A 20,020-nucleotide genomic window follows, 5' to 3' on the forward strand; every position below is an offset into this window, starting at 1 on the left:
ACTGGGTTTACATTTCTAGCTCTGCTATTAAAATGATACCCTATAAAACCATAAATTACTGATCTTTCTTTTATGAGGCAGGGACTCACTATGTAGTATAGGCCGGTTTTGAGCTTGCAATCTTTCTGTCTCAGCTTTCCAGGTGCTGGGTTTAGTCATGAACCACCAAGTCTTACTATATACTTCCTATTTTGAAGTTTTTCTCATATTTCCATGGAATAGCTTCTCAGCACATGTTGTCCCTCTCAAACAAATATGTTGTATTTCCAGAGTGTTGATCTGTAGTTCTGGGTGAACTGGCCTACTTCTCTCTAATCTCTATGCACTAAGCACAGAGGAAGTCACATCTTTATGCTGGTAGCCAGGAAAGATCTCTTCTGCTCTCTCACATTAGACATCTTCTGGTACTTACTGGGTACCTGCGTTCTTTCTTAGTCATGCTGTATATTGGCCCCTGAGGTCTAGATATTCCTTGGCTGAGGCAGGTGCTGGGCTCCCTTGCCTCTGGTGAGTTCTGCCACTGTGGGTAATAGCTAGCAGGTGAGCCTGCACATGACCTCCCCCAGTGCTGTGACACAGCCTTTCTGTGTGCTGCCTCTAAAAGCCACTGTCCTCTAGTTATCCTTTCCCACAGCTACTCACTCACCAATGGCCTTTTAGATCACAGTTTCAAAGAAATGGAAAACAAGGAGAGAAAAGCCATGCGAAAGAAAGAGAGGCAGTTGTAGATGCTGCAGGAACTGTAGGCGCGGGGGGTGGGGTGGGGTGGGGTGGGGCTGGAAATCAAGTGTTAAGGAGGTGGGTATACAAGAGCACACATAACTAACTAGTAAAGGAGACCATCTGAGACACTGGATGTGTGCTAGACAGAAAGGGAAGCACTACCACGCAGGAAGAGTAAAAGGCAGAGGGAGGGGTAGTAGAAAACAGGATGTGCTTCAGAATATTCTTGTCATGCCTCATGACTAGAACAGTCAAACTAAAGTCACCTCACCCTGACCGCTTTAGTCCACCAGGAACACTAATATGCCATTCTACAATGGGTCACTATCTTACCCACAACAAAGGTCTTTTACCTCTATTTTCTTGTTAGGAATCCTTTCAACAGTGACCTCAGATCTAACATAACTAAAATGTTCTTTACCTCACCTCTCTCTGTCTCTGTCTCTGTCTCTCTCTGTCTCTCTCTGTCTCTCTCTGTCTCTCTCTCTCTCTCTCTCACACACACACACACACACACACACACACACAGAACAGCACAGGAACACAAAGCATTGTGAATTTGTTGTTTCTCAGGATGTCATGTAACTAACCACTTCTATTCTCCACTTTTCAATAGAAATGTCTATAATTCAAGATCTCTACCTATATGTTAAAGAAAAGCTGGATCCTCTGCACCTTTAATTTTGGTAATAAGATACAAAGAAACATAATTATGGTTAGTTTCCTGGCTGTCTTCCCTATTTCTTTGATTGAAGCTACGTTACCACCAGCAGAGTAATCTGTTCTTATGTGGCTTTTGTCACAGCACCCTCAGTTTTGTACTTGGGGATATAGAGAATGAAAGCCATACCTAAATCAAAGGGACAATTGCATCTAGTCTGAAAAATAATTTTACCCTGCTACACATAGTTTACCTAAGATGAGGCCTCCATCCCAGCAGGTTCAAACAGGCCTTTTATCTCCATGTGTTCTTTCTAAATCTCTGTATCCACAAGGTAAGGCATTGATTATCTCTATTTCTCACGAGACTGTCATTGCTGTTGTACAGAATGGGCCTGAGCTGCACAGGGCATTCATTGCAATGCTGATGACAGAGGTTGAGCAGGAAAACATCCCCTACTAGGGGAACCTCTGACTCAGAGGCCCCTGGGTATGTCACTGTTGAGTGGTTCATGCTCTGTCTGACCTGGATGACACCACTCCTGAGGCCAGCAAAAAGAGGGTAGGAAAAAAAAAAACTTGTTTGTATAAAGGTCTTTCTTGATAGTTCAGTCTGACTACATGGAGAATTCTGATAATATTTTCTTAAATAAAACAAAATAAAAATCCTTTCATTTGGCCTCACTCTGTGCCAGTAAATGAGAAACTATGATGGGAATTCACTGCTTTGGTATATTTCTCTTTTCTTTTTCTCCTCCTCTTCTGAGACAGCATCTCACTATATAGATGTGGCTGTCCTGGAACATTCCTATGTAGACCAGTGTAGCCTTAAACTCACAGAGATCTGCCTGTCTCTGCCTCCTGAATGCTGGGATTAAAGGCGTGCGACACCACTACATCTGGCACTCTGCTATATTTCTAACTTGCCTGTTGAGAGACTGAAGGTTAGTGAGGACAGTGTTTGTTTCTGTGTGGGATGATGAAGAGAATCACCATCCCACTGCGTATCACATTACCAATTTATACTGACAGGTATTTGCAAATGCTTCCAATGAATGTCATGACACCCTTACTCCTTGTCCACTTAAACTCCAAATCTCTGTTTGGCAAGTGTCTTCTTAATCATTGTTACTACTGCTGTGATGAAATATTATGACCACAGCAACTTGGGAGGAAAGGGTTTATTTGGCTTATGCTTCCACAATACTGTTCATTATGGAAGGAAGTCAGGACAGAAATTCAAGCAAGGCAAGAACCTGGGAGCAAGAGCTGATGCAGAGGCCATGGAGGGATGTTGTTTATTGGCCTGCTCAGCCTGCTTTCTTATACAACCTGGGACCACCAGTCCATGGATGACACCACCTGCAATGGCCTGGGCCCTCTCCCATCAATTACTAATTAAGAAAATGCCTTACCAGCTTGTGTTCAGTCTGATCTTATGGAGGCATTTTCTCAATTGAGATTCCTGCCTTAGATGACTCCAGCTGTGTCAAGTTGACACAAAACCAGCTAGCACAAGGAACATGGCCTCTAGAGGTGATCCTTACTTTTCTATCTACCTTCTGTTCTTCCTTGTTTCTGCTCCTTATACATATTTGTACCCTTCAACACCTGAATTATTTCCCTCAACCATGATTCTTGTCCTGGTAGAATTGTGCAGAAGTCATGTATAAAATACTCAGAAAAAGGATTTATGTGGGACACAAAGATAAAGAAATAACAAATCTCCAAATACACTGAATTTTTTTCAAATGGTTTCTTTCTTCTTTTCATTGTTTCTTCTTTGTGCAGTGCTGGGGCTCCAGTCTAGGTCTCAAGCAAGTGCTCTGCCACTGGGCTACATCATCAGTCCAAACTACATGCTTTTAAAATTATTCTAATATTCAGATAATTTTATTTTTCTAGACTTAAATCAACTTGTCACCTTAGAATTGGAAGGAAACAATCTCAGTGAAATCAATGTCAATCCGTTAGCTTTCAAATCTTTGAAGAGCCTTTCATACCTACGTCTGGGAAAAAACAAATTTAGAATCATACCACAAGGTCTTCCTGCTTCTATTGAGGTACTGATATATTTCTTCTAATTTCTGTTTGTTTTGTTTTCTGAAACAGGATCTCACTATGTAGTTCATGCTGGCCTAGAAATCATGATCCTCCTGCTTCAGCCTCCTGAGTGTAGTGTGTGTCATTACACTGAACTTGTTTAATGTTTTAAATGTATTACATACTATAAAATATACAAGTATCCTTTAAATATTATTATTATTGTTGTCAGTGTGAGAGAAAGACAGAAACGCGCATGAGTATAGGCATATACACATCACAATGTGCATGTGGAAATCAGAACACAACATTTGGGAGTTGGTTTTCTCTCTTCCACCATGAATTGCTGGCCTCAAATTCAGGTTGTTAGGCTTGTGTGGCAAGCACTTAATACCTACTAAGCTATCTGGCTCTAAAACAAATATTGTAGACGACTACTGTAACATATATTAAACTCAATAGAGTTCTGGTACTAATATACAGAATTCACTATCATCTGAGTATTAGATGCATCTGATAAAATAAAAAATGGTAATGATGACAGCTCTTGGTGGGGAAGAGACTGATTAAATTATTCCAATCCAGAACCAGCAAGTTTAATTACTTGTCCCCTGTCTACTTAGGGTTTCTATTGCTGTGACAAAACACTATGACCAAAACAACTTGGGAAGGAAAGGGTTTGTTTTGCTTACATTTCCACAGCACTGTTCATCATTGAAGGAAGTCAGGATAGGAACTCAAGCAGGGTAGGAGCTGATGCAGAGGTTGTGGAGGAGAGCTACTTACTGACTTGCTCCACATGGCTTGGTCAGCCTGCTTTCTTAGATATTGCAGGACCACCAGCCCAGGGATGGCACCACCCACAGTAGGATGGGCCCTTCCCCATCAATCACTAATTAGGAAAACACTCTACAGGCTTGCCTCCAAGCTGATCTTATAGAGGCAGTTTTTCTTCCTTTCTTTCTCTCTCTCCCCCCTCCTTTCTCCTCTTCCTCTCTCTCTCTCTCCCTCCCTCCCTCCTTCCTGTTTTTTGAGATAGGGTTTCTCCATGTGTAGCTTTGGCTGTCCTGGAATTCACTCTGTAGACCAGACTGGCCTGGGGCTCACAGAGATCCCCCTCCTCTGCTTTCCAAGCACTGGGATTAAAGGGATGTGCCACTACCGCCCATCTGGAGGCATTTTCTTAATTGAGGTTCTCTCTTTTCAGATGACTTTAGCTTGTTTCAAATTGACATAAAACTGTCCAACACATCTCCAATTCAAAATTTCTGAGTGAAACTATATTCTGACCTAATAATAACAGTATGGACCTAAGAATTGTACCAATAAGGTCTGAACTATTTTATTAACGCTGAAGCTTAGAAATTTTCACCAGTTCTACCCACAACTGTACTGTATCTAACTTCAGGTTCCAGACCCTGTTCTTATTTCAAACCTTTTGGAGTTCTCTCCCGTTGAGGTGGTCTGTGGTCAACAACTGTCTATGCTCATTTCTTAAATTAGGAACATTGAGGTTCAGAGAATCTATACATACAGACCAAACTGGAACTCAGATGTCCTAATCTGAGCTTTTGTTCCCCCCCCCCACATTCCATATTCATTCTGCAAAAAGTCAGTACAGAGTTCTTCTAGTCCTATTGGCAGAACAGAGAGTTGTCTACTATGATTGTATGCTTTTGTCACACTACTACATTCCTGCGTCTCCCTACTGCTAAAGAGACATAGCTATGTAATATATACCACTTTACATCAGAATTACCTAGGGTTTTTTTTTTTTTTGGTGGTTTTTCAATACAGGGTTTCTCTGGGTAGGTAGGTAGGTCTGGCTGTCCTAGAACTTGCTCTAGATCAGGCTGGCCTTGAACTCAGAGATCTGTCTGCCTTTGCCTCTGGAGTGCTGAGATTAAAGGCGTGAGTCACCATGTGATAAAGGATTTCCCCTCTGTGTACTAAGAATTTATTATCCTAGTCTGGGCTTGAACTCTTGATCCTCCTGCTTCTATCTCCCAAGTGTTGAGATTATAGGCGTGTACCACCTCCATGCCCTGCTTTATATGGTACTGGGGATCAAAAGCATATTCCAGCCCTCATCTAAATTATTAAGACATAAACACTTCAGAACCTATCCTTGACATGCTAATTCTTATTTTTTGTCAGCAAAGTCAGATATCTAAATTATTTTTTAAAGATACAAAATTTTAGAGAGACATGGCTCAACTGGTAACCTAGCTCATGCAAAGCCTGACAACTGAGTTTGATCCCTGAGCCTATATTGTGGAGATAACTGATAACCCACAAGTTGCCTTCTGATTTCCATACATGTATCTAGCCACATACACATAAGCACACAAAACAAATGAAATAAAGTTTTTAATATTTTTATATATGAAACTGGTAAAATACATACATGTGTAATTTAGGTGATAAAAAATATCAATATTCTCCTCCTCATGCCTGAACTTTCCAGCCTGGCTTCTGTCTTTCCAGTGGGACCTATTTCCACCAATCTTGGAAATTCTGGGCATACAGTGTACAGCATATGCTGTTTGCTAACAGACCAGCCTTATGTCATGGTACATCTAAAGACTGTTTTACTTCAACTTTCTTATAGCTTTAGAGTCCTCAGCATATGAAGTATTCAAGAACAGACTTAAATACCCCTTCTGGGGATTTACTTAGGTTGGAATTTTCTACTTTAAAAGGCTCATGAGGAGGTGAGTCTGATGTGTCCTTGAGTTTGGAAACCTCTCATGTAATTCATCCCTTAAGTACAGAAGACAATAAAAACAAAAAGCTAAACATTCCTTTATGCATTTCTAAAAAAAGCCAAAATTAAGTTACAAAAGAAAAATAACCATAGTATGAATAAAAAGTTACATTTAACAAATAAACCAATTCTACTTATGTATTCTAACTATAACCAGAAAAAATTAATAATTAAGACCCTTTAGTAATTTTTTTCTAATACCAGAAACTTACTGAATGTTAACTTTACTTTTGAGTAATTAATTATAACTCAAGTCTAAAAACATGACCCTAAAATCATTATAGAAACTATGGAATAGTTAGAAGCTGGTCTGAAGCTAAGGTTCAGTTAGACTGGACCCTCATGCATTCTGGAACCTAGGGTGAGCATTACTCTCTCTGCAGGCCTAACACTGGTGAGCTGTGACTATTTCCACCCATAATTTTCAGTGTTCTGAAACTCAAGTAGCATAATTAATGTAAGTTTTGGGGTTTTTGTTTTTGTTTTTTTTTTTGAGACAGTTTCTTTGTATAACACTCATGGCTATCCTGGAATTCGTAGACCAGGAAGATCTCAGACTCACAGAGATCTGCCTGCCTCTGCCTTCCAAGGCCGCCATGTCCAGCTAAATAATGTAAGTTTTGTTAAGTCAGAAAATTTATACAATCAAATGATATGCTAAACCTTATAACATTATGGCTAAAAAAAACCATACTTGGTTGAAGAAATGACTTGGTAAAGCGCTTGCCACATAAATGATCCCTAGGCTCAGTAAGAGATCCTGTCTCAAAAACTAAGGTGGAGAGTGACTGAGGAAGATACCTGATACCAACCCCTGTCCTCCACATGCTCCTGCACACACATGTATGCATACTCTGTCTCAAAAAAAAAACTGAATGAAAAAGTATAAATTCACTAGAAAAAGCAATAAGACTTTAAATAATACTAATGTGAATAGTCTATTTTAGTTTCATGAAATCAGATATCACTGAACACAAGTGGAAGAGAAATAATATTTTCCCTTATTTATAGGAATTATACCTAGAAAATAATCAAATTGAAGAAATAACTGAAATTTGTTTCAATCATACCAGAAAGATTAATATGATTGTACTACGTTATAATAAAATAGAAGAAAGTCGGATTGCTCCTTTGGCATGGATAAATCAAGAGTAAGTATCTACCACAATGTATTTTTCTTAGCATCCTTTCCCGTGGAACAGTTACTCTTAATTACAAAATTTAGCTACTTCACTGAGTTTCCAAACCACTTATTATATAAACAAGTGGTATTATGACCACTACTGCCTTTGGACGTGCTAAGTGCTAAACTATAAAGAAGGGGGGGGGCTTGGCCCATAACAATCAATGCCTACCTCACAGGTGGTCAGTGATGGCATAATCCTCTGTACACAGAGAAGAGGTTGACACCCCTTTTCTTCATCATTAGATGGAAATGTCAACCTGCAGCGGCCAGGCTTGTCTTCTTCCTACACCATACTGCTTTCTTCTTTGTCCAAACCATTTCTCTATCTCAAGAAGGTTTTGTTTGAGAGTAGAGGTACAAAATAGAATCCACCTTCCTAGACAGGAATCAACAGTCTATTTGTATTCTTTAGCAAAGAAGGAATGAATTGAAGGCAAGTCCTGTCTGATATCACGTCTCATGGATATGTCCAAACACAGGATGAATGTTTGTTTATACAAGGATATGTTCCCAAGCTGTTCACAGCGATGAAAAGAGGCTTTGGACACAACTGGAGGATAATGAAGTCCTTTGTGAATAGAGGAATCTTTATTGGATGAAAAGGGCCGGGCAGAAGCCCTTGTAGACTTAGGGGAAGCTTCTGGAACAAAGCAGGGAGCTGACTACATTCCCAGGACTTCCTGGTGCATTAACACTTCCACATTCCTCCATTTCACTCTAATCCCTTTATCTCACCCCAAGTCCCTGATGTGCCAGATCATAAATCAAATAACGAAAGTGCAGGCAGCCCCTATTCCCACCACAAATCAGGAAACATCATTACTAGAAACAAAGACTACTGGATTTCATTTGATTCAACAATTTGAACTTAATCTCCCCATTTTCCCAAAATATGTGAGTTTTTTCCACCTGGACTCTGATGCACACTCCTAGCTAAGAATATGAGCTCAGGGGCCAGGAGACCCAGATTGGCATATATATATAATCTGGTTCTGTTTAGGATCATCAGGATGGCCAGCCAGTCTCCTGAAGTTTTTTATCCTGCTCACTTTTTTTCTTTGTTGCAGAAATCTTGAATCCATCGACTTGTCCTATAACAAGCTTTACCATGTCCCCTCCTATCTACCTAAGTCTCTGCTGCACCTTGTACTAATTGGGAATCAGATTGAACGGATCCCTGGCTATGTTTTTGGCCATATGGAACCTGGCCTGGAGTACTTGTATCTGTCATTTAATAGACTTTCTGATGATGGTGTGGACCTAGTCTCATTCTACGGGGCATATCATTCTCTGAGAGAATTGTTTCTGGATCACAATGACTTAAAATCCATACCACCTGGAATACAAGAAATGAAAGCACTACATTTTCTGAGGCTGAACAACAATAAGATTCGGTAAATTTTGGATTTTTCTAGTATCAATTTAAGTTTTGGGTGAAAAATTAAATAAATATCCATAGTATGAACTTTTAGATTTATTTTGAAGAGAGAAACTGGTGCTAATAATTAGATCTGAAGAAAACTAGCAATGTTAATAGTTGCTAAAATGGAAAATAAGTATGTGAAGATTCATAATGATTTCCAATTTCATGTTAATTTTGCAAATTTCCATAGTATTAAGTAGAGTATTATTACACAATATGTAGAGCCTTGGAGACTGACTCATTTAAGGCTGTGAAGCAATAAATACACTATACTACAACTCTCCTGTACATAACGTGATCTGGAGAGTACAGTAATTGCTTGAATATAGAGTTTTATGAAGGTAAATTATGAACTTCCTTTACTTTGGGGAATATGTTTCTACATGTTTAATCATTATGCCTGCTGAGGTAGCATGGGTGATTAGAAGATTAATCTGGAATGGTATGGGACCAATGTCAGTGGTTCATGCTTGTAAATTCAAGCAATTGAGAGGTGAAGGCAATAAGGATCAGGAGTTAAAGGCCAGCCTTGGCTACACAGCTACATAATAATGGAAGTTCCTGTTTTAAATCAACAATTAGAAAGAACTTCCTCTCTTTACATGTTGTGACTATGCTCCATTAGAGCCCTCTTACTGCTTCATTTCTTACAGCTGTGTAGATCTAATGATCTACTCTACTGTCTTTTTCCTCACTTTGAGACTGGCATTACTCTATACCAGGCTGGCCTGGAACTGAGTTGAGTAGTGATGACTGTCTTTAAACTTACTTCAATCCCTGAGTACTGGAATTACAAATATGAGTCAACCTATCCTGCCTAACTTCATTTTAAGAAGCTGGCTTTGGGGGAGCCTAGGCAGTTTGGATGCTCACCTTACTAAACCTGGATGGAGGTGGGCAGTCCTTGGACTTCCCACAGGTCAGGGAACCCTGATTGCTCTTCGAGCTGATGAGGGAGAGGGACTTGATGGGGGGCGGGGGGAGGGAAATGGGAGGCGGTGGCGGGGAGGAGGCAGAAATCCTTAATAAATAAATATATTAAAAAGAAAGACAAAAAAAGAAAGTATGGAATATATACATATTAGAGTATTACTCAGCAGTAAAAAACAAGCACTTCTTGAATTTTGCATACAAATGGATGGAAATAGAAAACACTATCCTGAGTGAGGTAAGCCAGACCCAAAAAGAGGAACATGGGATGTACTCACTCATATTTGGTTTCTAGCCATAAATAAAGGACATTGAGCTTATAATTCATGTTCCTAGAGAAGCTAAATAAGAAGGTGAATCCAAAGAAAGACATATAGGCATCCTCCTGAATATTAACCTTCATCAGGCGATGAAATGAGACAGAGACAGAGACCCACATTGGAGCACCGGACAGAAATCTCAAGGTCCAAATCAGGAGCAGAAGGAGAGGGAGCACGAGCAAGGAACTCAGGACCGCGAGGGGTGCACCCACACACTGAGACAATGGGGATGTTCTATCGGGAACTCACCAAGGCCAGCTGGCCTGGGTCTGAAAAAGCATGGAATAAAACCGGACTAGCTGAACATAGCGGACAATGAGGACTACTGGGAACTCAAGAACAATAGCAGTGGGTTTTTGATCCTACTGCACGTACTGGCTTTGGGGGAGCCTAGGCAGTTTGGATGCTCACCTTACTAGACCTGGATAGAGGTGGGCGGTCCTTGGGCTTCCCACAGGTCAGGGAACCCTGATTGCTCTTTGGGCTGACGAGGGAGGGGGACTTGATGGGGGAGGGGGAGGGAAATGGGAGGCGGTGGCGGGGAGGAGGCAGAAATCCTTAATAAATAAATAAATTAAAAAAAAAAGAACCAAAACATTTTAAAAACTTAACTTCTAAATCCTAAAGTTAGATTACTTGGACTATTTATAATTTACATATTTATTTTTCTTTAGGAATATTCTTCCTGAACAAATTTGCAATGTTGAAGAAGACGAAGACTCTGCTCTAGAACATCTTCATCTTGAAAACAATTACATTAAAACTAGAGAAATATCCCCTTATGCATTTTCATGCATAAGACTGTATTCAAGTATTGTTCTTAAACCACAAAAGATCAAGTAATTTCAAGTTTTCATTTGCCATTTATAAATTTTACTCATGCATTAAAATTACATCTTTGTGTGTGTGTGTGTGTGTGTGTGTGTGTGTGTGTGTGTGTAGGGGGTGCACATGAGTGCAATGCCTTCAGAAGCTAGAACAGAAGAGGGTTTTATTTTGTTGTTGTTGTTTTTTTTTGTTTTTCGAGACAGGGTTTCACTGTGGCTTTGGAGCCTGTCCTGGAACTAGCTCTTGTAGACCAGGCTGGTCTCGAACTCACAGAGATCTGCCTGCCTCTGCCTCCCGAGTGCTGGGATTAAAGGCGTGCACCACCATCGCCCGGCCAGAAGAGGGTTTTAGATACTGTGGAGCTCAAGTCACAGGTGGTTCTGAGCCAACTGATGTGCGGCTGTGAACTGAACTTGGGTCCACTGTAAGATCAGTACCTGTTCTTAACTTCTTGAACCATCTCTCTAGTCCCCCAAACACTATTATAATGATAACGTCTTGGTTTAAATAATTTTACAGTGGTTATATGCACATTGGTAAGGAAAGCTAGCAGAAGGGCATACAAAAATCACTATATGTTTGGAATTACTTTTTTAAGTAAAGAAAAAAAGCCATTTTAAGACTGTTTCCATGTCTTCTTCAGCAAGAACAAAAGATTACAGAAAGAAGGCTGGACATGGTAGCACACCTTTAATCCTAGCACTTGGGAGGGAGAGGTAGGAGGATCTCCATGAGTTTGAAGCCAGCCTGTTTAATATAGTGAGTTCCAGGACACCCAGGGCTATGTAGAAAGACCCCGTCTTAAAAAAAAAAAAAGAAAAAAAAAAGAAAAAAAGAGAAACTATGAAAAAATAGTAGTTTGCTAAAAAAAACCCCAAATTATTGTTAACTATAAGCTAATAAGTTAAATGTAAAAATAATTCATTTCTGAAAATATTCCTCCACTAGTTAGCAATCTTCTCTTTTGCCCTACTTGCTAAAATGTTCTTAGTTTAATGAATAAAGTATATTTATTACACACTGACTTGTAATGATTTCTTTTTATTAATGTAAATTTTATTTGTTTATTGAGATAGTGTCTTACTGTGTAGCTCTGGCTGGCCTGGAACTTGCCAAGTAGTAGGCTTAAAGGCATGTATAACCATGAGGACCTTTGATCTCTCTATTGATAAAAAATTTTATATGATACATATAGAAACTATGTTGATTTCTTTCATTAACTAAATTTTGTGGTCTGCAGAAACACTAGTCTCTTGATTTAAGTTCTTGCTTTGGCCTCTTCTTTAGTTTCTTTTCCTGTTACTATGACTCTTAGTTAGAGTTTCTATTGCTGTGAAGAGACACCATGAGTATGGCAACTCTTGGAAAGGAAAACATTTAATTGAGGTGGCAGATTAACAGTTTCAGAGGTTTAGTCCATTATCATCATGGCAGGGAGCATGGTGGGACACAGGCAGACATGGTGCTAGCCACATCTTTATATATGGGCAACAGGAAGTGAACTGAGTGTACTGAGGGAAGCATGAGCAAAAGAGACCTGAAAGCCCATTCCATTAGTGATACACTTCCTCCAACAAGGCCACACCTACTAGTAGGACCACTTCATTTGGGGGCCATTTTCCTTCATACTACTACACTGTGATAAAATACCTTGACAAAAGCTAACTCAAGAAAGAAATGGCTTATTTTGTTATACAGTTTAAGGACACAGCCCATCATGGAAGTGAAATCAAAGAAGCATGAAACTGAAACAGCTGCATCTAAAATCAAGAACTAGAAGCAATGAATGCTTGTTTTCAGGTCAAAGGAAACTCTGAGTAAGATGAGTCAATGGTATTAATATTTGAATACAACAACACTGAAGGGTTATTAAACAATTTATTTCTTATTCTCAAAGTTTTTATTTTCAAACAGGGTCTCATTCTATAGCTCAGGCTGCCTTTGAACTCATCATGATCCTTCTGTTTTTGCTTCCCAAGTGCTTGGATTACAGGTATGCATTACCTGTCAAGTTTATTGTGACTTTCTTTGGCTGCATTATGAAGTCACTTTAGAGAGTCAATGATAAACATAACTGAGAAGTTCTTTTCTGGTAAAAGTATAAGTAGAAAATCAAGTATACAGGTAACAGCTGTCAATCAATCAAACAGGTGGTGAAGAAAGGAGCATACAGCCTAGGCGACCTCTGCCACGGTTTGAGAACTCTCAGGGAATATGTGGTCATAGTCAACAGTCTGCAAGGAAAGGATGGTGTGCAGCAGCACACACTTTCCCCAACTCTGTCAAGGTAGCAGAATCTCTCATAAAGCTAAAAATCAGAATGACAGTTGGATCTTTGCCCTGAATTTCGAAGATTTATTTATTACAACTGTTTTTAAAATAGTTTTATGAATATTTCTAGCATGGAACCTGTTCAGTATTGAAATTTCATCATGTTCTGAATAGGATGTTTTAATTTCATAAAAATTGTGATGAATTTCCTTACAGCAAACATTTTTCTTGATATAATGTTATAACAAACAGATGTTCAGTTTTGGCCTCATAAATCTGCTGTAGTCATTAACACATCTGTGCACTAAGGAAGTCTTAAACTAGCTATAGTTGGGAAAACATTAATGTAGTGTCTTGACTTTGCACATATGTACAAGGAATGCTATCTGTATTTTTAATTTTGAGACTTGTCTTATTGTACATGACTGTTTTTAAAAATACTAAAATATGGTCTAGTGGAAAACATATATAGCCTGGTGTTATGAAGAAATAAATATGCCAGAAGCCAGAGAAGGACCTAAAATATTATATTTCGAATAGACCAGTGGATCACATCACACAAGGCTTATGAGAGATCTAGGTTACTGATAAGGAAGTGAACATACCACTCCTCTAAATGAAGCAACTTTGTTTTTATCAGAGAAGTTGGAAGTGGGAATTTGTCAGAGGATAGGGTGAACCTGGCTTGTAGTACAAGAAAGAGATGGGAGGACAGTAAAGTGAGGAAGTCATAGGATTGGTAGATAAATATAAAGGCCAGGACACATGCTTTGAGAGTCAGCTCACCTTCATCTCAAGGAACAGGAGAAGAAGTCAAGTTCACCATAGCTTCTACAACTTGAGCCTCTGTCTTTTCAAAGCTAGTTCCAGGCACAGCAAGAACTGTACCTAAAGTTTGACCCTTCTGGAAGTTTCCTCCAGTACTTCTTGCTCTGTTGACATTAACATTCAGGTCAGACCTGGCTTTATCAGTTATGTCTAACTGACTACCAGCCATTTCTAGTGAGACATTTCTAAATGTCTTTGTGTATAGGGGGTATTGCATGACAGCTAGGTGGAGAGCTATATTGGCTTTTCAAAAAGGTCTGCAAAACTTAAAAAATAAAGAATTCATGTCTTCAACTCTTGCATGCTGTGTATAGTGGCAATAAAACTGGGCATTGAATAATAAATAAATAATAAAAAAATTTGTCTTCTCGGTCCTCAGTGCAAAAATGGATCAATTTATGGGTTATCCAAAATTGATATAAACATTAACCCCCTTGAAAAACAACAAAGAAACAAACAAAAAAGAAAAGAATCTTTAAAAAATTAAGCATTTTCAAAAGAAAAATGAGAAACTAAATGGAAAAAAATTTCACACAGTCATAAAGTAAATCAGATAAAATTTTTCTAACCTAGACATTAGAAAAACAAAGCATATTTTTAACTCTGTGTGGATGTGTATGAGAATATGCACATGTGTGCAGGTGCCCACAGAAGCCAGAGGCATGAATTCTTCTAGAGCTGGAGCTACAGGCTGTTGTGAGCTGCCTCATGTGGGGGTACTGGGAACTTAACTTGTGTCCTCTGAACAGTATGCAACTTAATCATTGAGTTAGTTTTCCAGTCCAGAGTATATTCTTTTTTTTTTATTTATTTACTTAACTTTATTATGTTTGTTGGTGTGAAGGTGTCAGATCTCATGGAACTGCATTTTCAGACAGTTGTGAGCTGACATGTGGGTGCTGGGAATCGAACCCGGGTCCTCTGGAAGAGCAGTCAGTGCTCTTAACCGCTGGGCCATCTCTCCAGCCCCCAGAGTATATTCTTTAAACAATTAAATCATCCTTTGACAAGTGGAAATACTTAGTAATCAATATTGTTGTTCTGCATCACAGTCCTTCCAAAACCATCATTTAAACATACCAGGAATTACTATGTTCCAAAGATGATATAATGAAATACTCAAATTCTGCTGTTTAAGGGAAACCTCAAAGGATGGTATAAATAAAACCCTATATGATATCAGTTCTATCCTTTCCTCTTATTTAGGAGAAGAGTAAAAGTTTCCTCAGAGAAGAATTTATAAACTGAGATCACTGAACTAATTCTTTGTTCATAGTTGCATATCAGTTCAGATTACCGATTGGCCTGAATTTTAAAGAATGTATTAAAAGAACTCACTAAAAGAAATTTCTGGTCAGCTCTAACCTAATGCCAAACAGTCATTAGATACCCCTAAGCTCTAGATTCTGTGAAACATTTAGATTTATCTCCAGTACTTAAAAAACAAAGAACAACAACAAAAAAAGAAACAAAAAGAACCATGATAACTCAGAACTGAAATCAGTATTAGCCATAGACCTGGTCTAAAACTTAGATCAGTCTTCCACAAAACTGGGGAAATAACTGTGTAGCACAGTGGGTGAGTGATTAAATGATATGATGTCATAAGAAAGTGCTGAGTCTAGGGTTGATTTTTGAAAGTATCAATCTTCTTCCAGAGACTTCAGCAACAGGCAGGTACACAGGTTGCCAGGTCTTTTGTGTAATGGATATTACTATCTAAAGTAGCATTTCATTAATTTAGGATAAACAGTGGAGAAAAAGAACAGGCCAAAAACACTAGGGCTGTGTTCAGCACAGTGCTCTGTACTGGGCCAGAGGGTAAATACATCAGGCTTCTTCAGGGTAAATACATCTGGCTGGGAAGGTTTGTATAGGGAACCAAGCTATGCCAGCAGTTCAGGAAACCATCTGAAGAACAGGTGGGGGATCAGCAACAAAACTCAAGTGTGACTATCTGCCATAGCATGCACGTTCAGATTCATGACACAAAACAGAGTGAACTATGGTACAGAACATTCCTGAGTCAGTCTCCAGGCTAAGATAGCATATTAGGTGTAAAAGTTGAAATTCAAAGTCTAAAGTACTTCTCAATCTAGATTGGAAAAAAAAACCTCAAAAAACAAAAAAACAAAGTCAATCAGATGGCTCAGAGTCTAAAAGTATGTGTTGCTCTTGCAAAGCACCCAGGCTCAGTTCTCAGCACTCACATGACGGCTCACAACCATCTGTAACTCTAGTTCTAGGAAATACAATGCCCCATTCTGATCTTTGCAGAAACTGGGCATGGTGTACTTATACATATACATGAAGGCAAAACACTCATGCACATAAAAATAAATATAATAATTTTTTTTTTGGTTTTTCGAGACAGGGTTTCTCTGTGGCTTTGGAGCCTGTCCTGGAACTCGCTCTGTAGACCAGGCTGGTCTCGAACTCACAGAGATCCGCCTGCCTCTGCCTCCCGAGTGCTGGGATTAAAGGCGTGCGCCACCATCGCCCGGCTTAAATATAATAATTTTTAAGAAGAAAAACAAACAAACAAATTGACTAAGGCTGGCGAAATGACTCAGTGGAAGAGCACTGGCTGCTCTTCCAGAGAATTCAAGTTCAGGTTCCAGAACACACCTTGGTTACCTCACAACCTCATGCAACTCTAGCTCCAAGGAATTCGACACCCTCTTCTGGCTGCCTCAGGCACTCAAATATACTGAGACATATACACAATAAACAAACAAACTAATTAACAAATCTTAGAAATAACAAAAACTGAGCAGGTTGGTGTGGTGGCATGCCTGTAATCTCATATTCAGCAGGGTAATGCAGGACAGTTATTCAAGTATGAGCCCAGTCTGAACCACATACGCAGTAAATTATGCATCAGTTTGGGCTATGAACAAACAAACAAAATTGATGATAAGAAAATTAAATTTGACTATAAGAATGGGTCACTGTGGATGCTTATATATTTAAAAAGCACAAAAAAAATCATGCACATTACTTAAAACAGTCAGCCAAACAAGAAACGGTATTTGATCACTAAGCCTAGTGGATAGACTCCTTCCTTAGAAATAACAGAGTTCCTAGTACAGTCTGTGTGGAAAGCTCAGGCCTGTCTAACATGCAGCAAAGCTGGGGCAGAGCATTCCATAGCAAGTTTGTCCTTTCCTATTTCATTTCTGGACCCATTAGCTCCAACTGAATCTAACCCAACTGAACCAGGCAAAGGTAAATATGATCAAGATACATTGTATGAAAATTTCAAAGAATAAAAAAATTTCACAAACACAATACTGAAAGTTAATATTTATTTCCCGCACCCCGAAAAGACTTTCAGATAAAAGAAACTTCACTGTCAACTGTAGTTTTGTGGAAGAAGTAAGTTCTTGGCATACTACTCGCATGCTCTTGCTTCAGTGTGCTGAACAAGAACATCTGAAACTGAGAGCCCTGTTGGAATTCTGTCTACTGTATGTAGTCATTCCCAAAGGGTACAAATGTTTTAACTCGGTGAGTATATCTTCTGATTACACAACAAAAAATAATAACATGGCTACCTTTTTCTGTTAAGTTTTGTTTCCTTTTAAATATATAAATGGGCAGAGTATAAACTTACATACTAGTTTATTTTTTCCTTTGCATAAAATGTGAAGAATGTGAACCCTACACCAGGGAAAGCAGAACTGTCTTAAAAATAACATGTGATTATACTAAATGAGTATTAGTTTGGAAAAGAAAAGGAATACATCATGTTATTAAAATGTTCTGGTTTGTTTCTAAGTAACAATCTCTGTGGTCAAATAAACTTACATCAAGCCATCAGTGGATATAAGCAAGTCTTTTGTAAGCTGGGATCAGCTGAAGATTCACTGCTTTGAATAAACTGGGAATTATATTCACAAGCACCAAATCTGCATGTGAACTATTGAAGACTAACCCAGCTAGTATTCCAATTTCCAATAAAAAAAAAAAGATTCTTAAAAAAAAAAAGATTCTAATTTGGAAGTCCATTGTAAGGTATCCCTTGGGACTATAAATAACTAAAGCTACTTTGCAAATGTCAAAGTATTTATAAAATGGGGATGGGGAGATAATTCAGTCAGTAAACAGTTTACTATGCAAAGATTGGGACCCCAGACCCATGGAAAAACTAGATATAGTGGTGTGAGCTTGTCATCTCAGCACTGAGAAGGTGAACCGTGGACCCCAAGATTTGGTGGCCAGACACATTAGTAAGAGGCTGTCTTAAAACATAGACACAGACTGCTCTTGCATAGGATTCGATTCCCAACATCCATGCGGCAGCTTATAACCACCTGTAACTCCAGGGAAATGGTCTCTGCAGGAACCAGGCACACACATGATACACATACATATGTACGTATATGTGAAAAAAACTTGTGTATACATGAAATATAAAAAATAAATTTTAAGATGAAAAGAAACCTTGTCTAGGGTAATCAATAAATTAACTTAAAAAAATCTTACACAAAGTATTTTACTACAATAAAGATAAATCAAAGTTTACAATTAAGACAAACTTGTTCATCTTTCCCAATGTTAAATATTTAATCATTCTATTTATTAACATTTCAAGGCTATAGGAAAGTTAAAAAAATTAATATGCAGCTTTATGCTCTTCACTCACACATACCAACTAATACTTTGTTAATTTATTTCATCTGCTTTTGTTTCCATATCTGTGACTATTCATCAACCCACTCACTTGCATCTAAATCTATAACTATCCATATATATAATCAGACATTTCTCTCTGTATCTATCCATTTGTCTACTAGTCAGGAATGAATCTGGGATTTCAGAACATACTTCAGTATGAATCACTTAAAAACAAGATTTCCGCCGGGCGGTGGTGGCGCATGCCTTTAATCCCAGTACTCAGGAGGCAGAGGCAGGCGGATCTCTGTGAGTTCGAGGCCAGCCTGGTCTACAAGAGCTAGTTCCAGGACAGGAACCAAAAGCTACGGAGAAACCCTGTCTCGAAAATTAAAAAACAAAACAAAACAAGATTTCCATCCAATTGTAAATTGGATCAATTATTATTTTTACATAATTCCCCAAAAAGAATATTGGTTCAGTATTATCAAGTACACCATCCATATTCACATCTCAGACGTCCCAATGGGTCCTCCACCATAGTGTATGAGCTTTAAGAACTACCTGAAGTTCACATGTCTACTATTAGGCATGATATTGCTTCTAGTGAGAAATGGCATTTGGAAACCAAACCTGAAGGCTAGCTGTGCTCACTGTTCTCAGGTCCTCTCAAAGGAACAAACTGGGATTATTTATTTAAAATACGAGTGCTTCTTATACTGATTTCTCAAAGCAAAGACACATTTTAAGATTGCAGTAATTAATCCTCTGTTGCTGTGATAGAACACCATGGCCTATGTAACTTACAGAGGAAGTTTACTTTGGCTTCTGGTTCCAGAGGGACGGGCTGGGCAGTAGGGCAGCAAGTACAGAAAATGGAAATGGCAGTTGGAGAAGGAAGTTGAGAAATCACATTCTCAACTACCAGCATGAATCAGAGAGCAAACATGATGTGAGAAGGAACTATAAACACACAGAGCCTGCCCCAAGAGGCCTATTTCCTTCAGCAAGACTCTACCTACCAAAGGCTCTTCCTACTCTCCAATCAGTGGCATACCATGGCCTACAGGAGTTTCTCTCATTCAAACCACCAGAGATATTTGACAGTATTTCACATCCACACACTGTAATAAGCTAAACTTTATTGTATAAACTCTTATTATTCATAAATTCGATTAGGTTTATGTTACATGATGATTGATGGGAAAATTCATCTTTCATAACATGAAACCTCAAGCAAGGGAATAAGAGTGAGGTCTGTCCCATTAATTATCACTGCAGTAGTAAACCCATGAAAGGTTAGGGAAGTGGAAGAGAGAAGAGATACCTACTATAAAGTCCAGAATTGTGCCATACAGGACTTCAGGTCGGTTTTACTGGATAGCATTATTCAAGATATGCTAAGAATTTGGGCTTAGCTGAAA

The 20,020-nt window shown here is 38.8% G+C and overlaps 2 protein-coding genes across 2 annotated transcripts in view; one reads left to right on the forward strand and one right to left on the reverse strand.

Annotated features, from left to right (window-relative positions):
- Positions 1–11,156, forward strand: part of LOC121434061 (extracellular matrix protein 2-like) — a 30,063-nt gene extending 18,907 nt beyond the window's left edge. The window contains exons 7-10 of the mRNA XM_041632848.1: positions 3,289–3,446; positions 7,205–7,344; positions 8,447–8,773; positions 10,727–11,156. Of these exons, the coding sequence (XP_041488782.1) occupies positions 3,289–3,446; positions 7,205–7,344; positions 8,447–8,773; positions 10,727–10,895 (794 nt within the window). The 3' untranslated portion in view covers positions 10,896–11,156. The remainder of the gene's footprint in view (positions 1–3,288; positions 3,447–7,204; positions 7,345–8,446; positions 8,774–10,726) is intronic.
- The window catches only part of LOC121434066 (centromere protein P-like), a 190,271-nt gene that overhangs the window by 56,358 nt on the left and 113,893 nt on the right, over positions 1–20,020 (reverse strand). The window lies entirely within an intron of this gene.

Source organism: Microtus oregoni, unplaced genomic scaffold, assembly GCF_018167655.1.
Source record: "Microtus oregoni isolate MIOR12 unplaced genomic scaffold, Mior012 000042F_ref0000377, whole genome shotgun sequence".
Lineage (NCBI taxonomy): Eukaryota > Metazoa > Chordata > Mammalia > Rodentia > Cricetidae > Microtus > Microtus oregoni.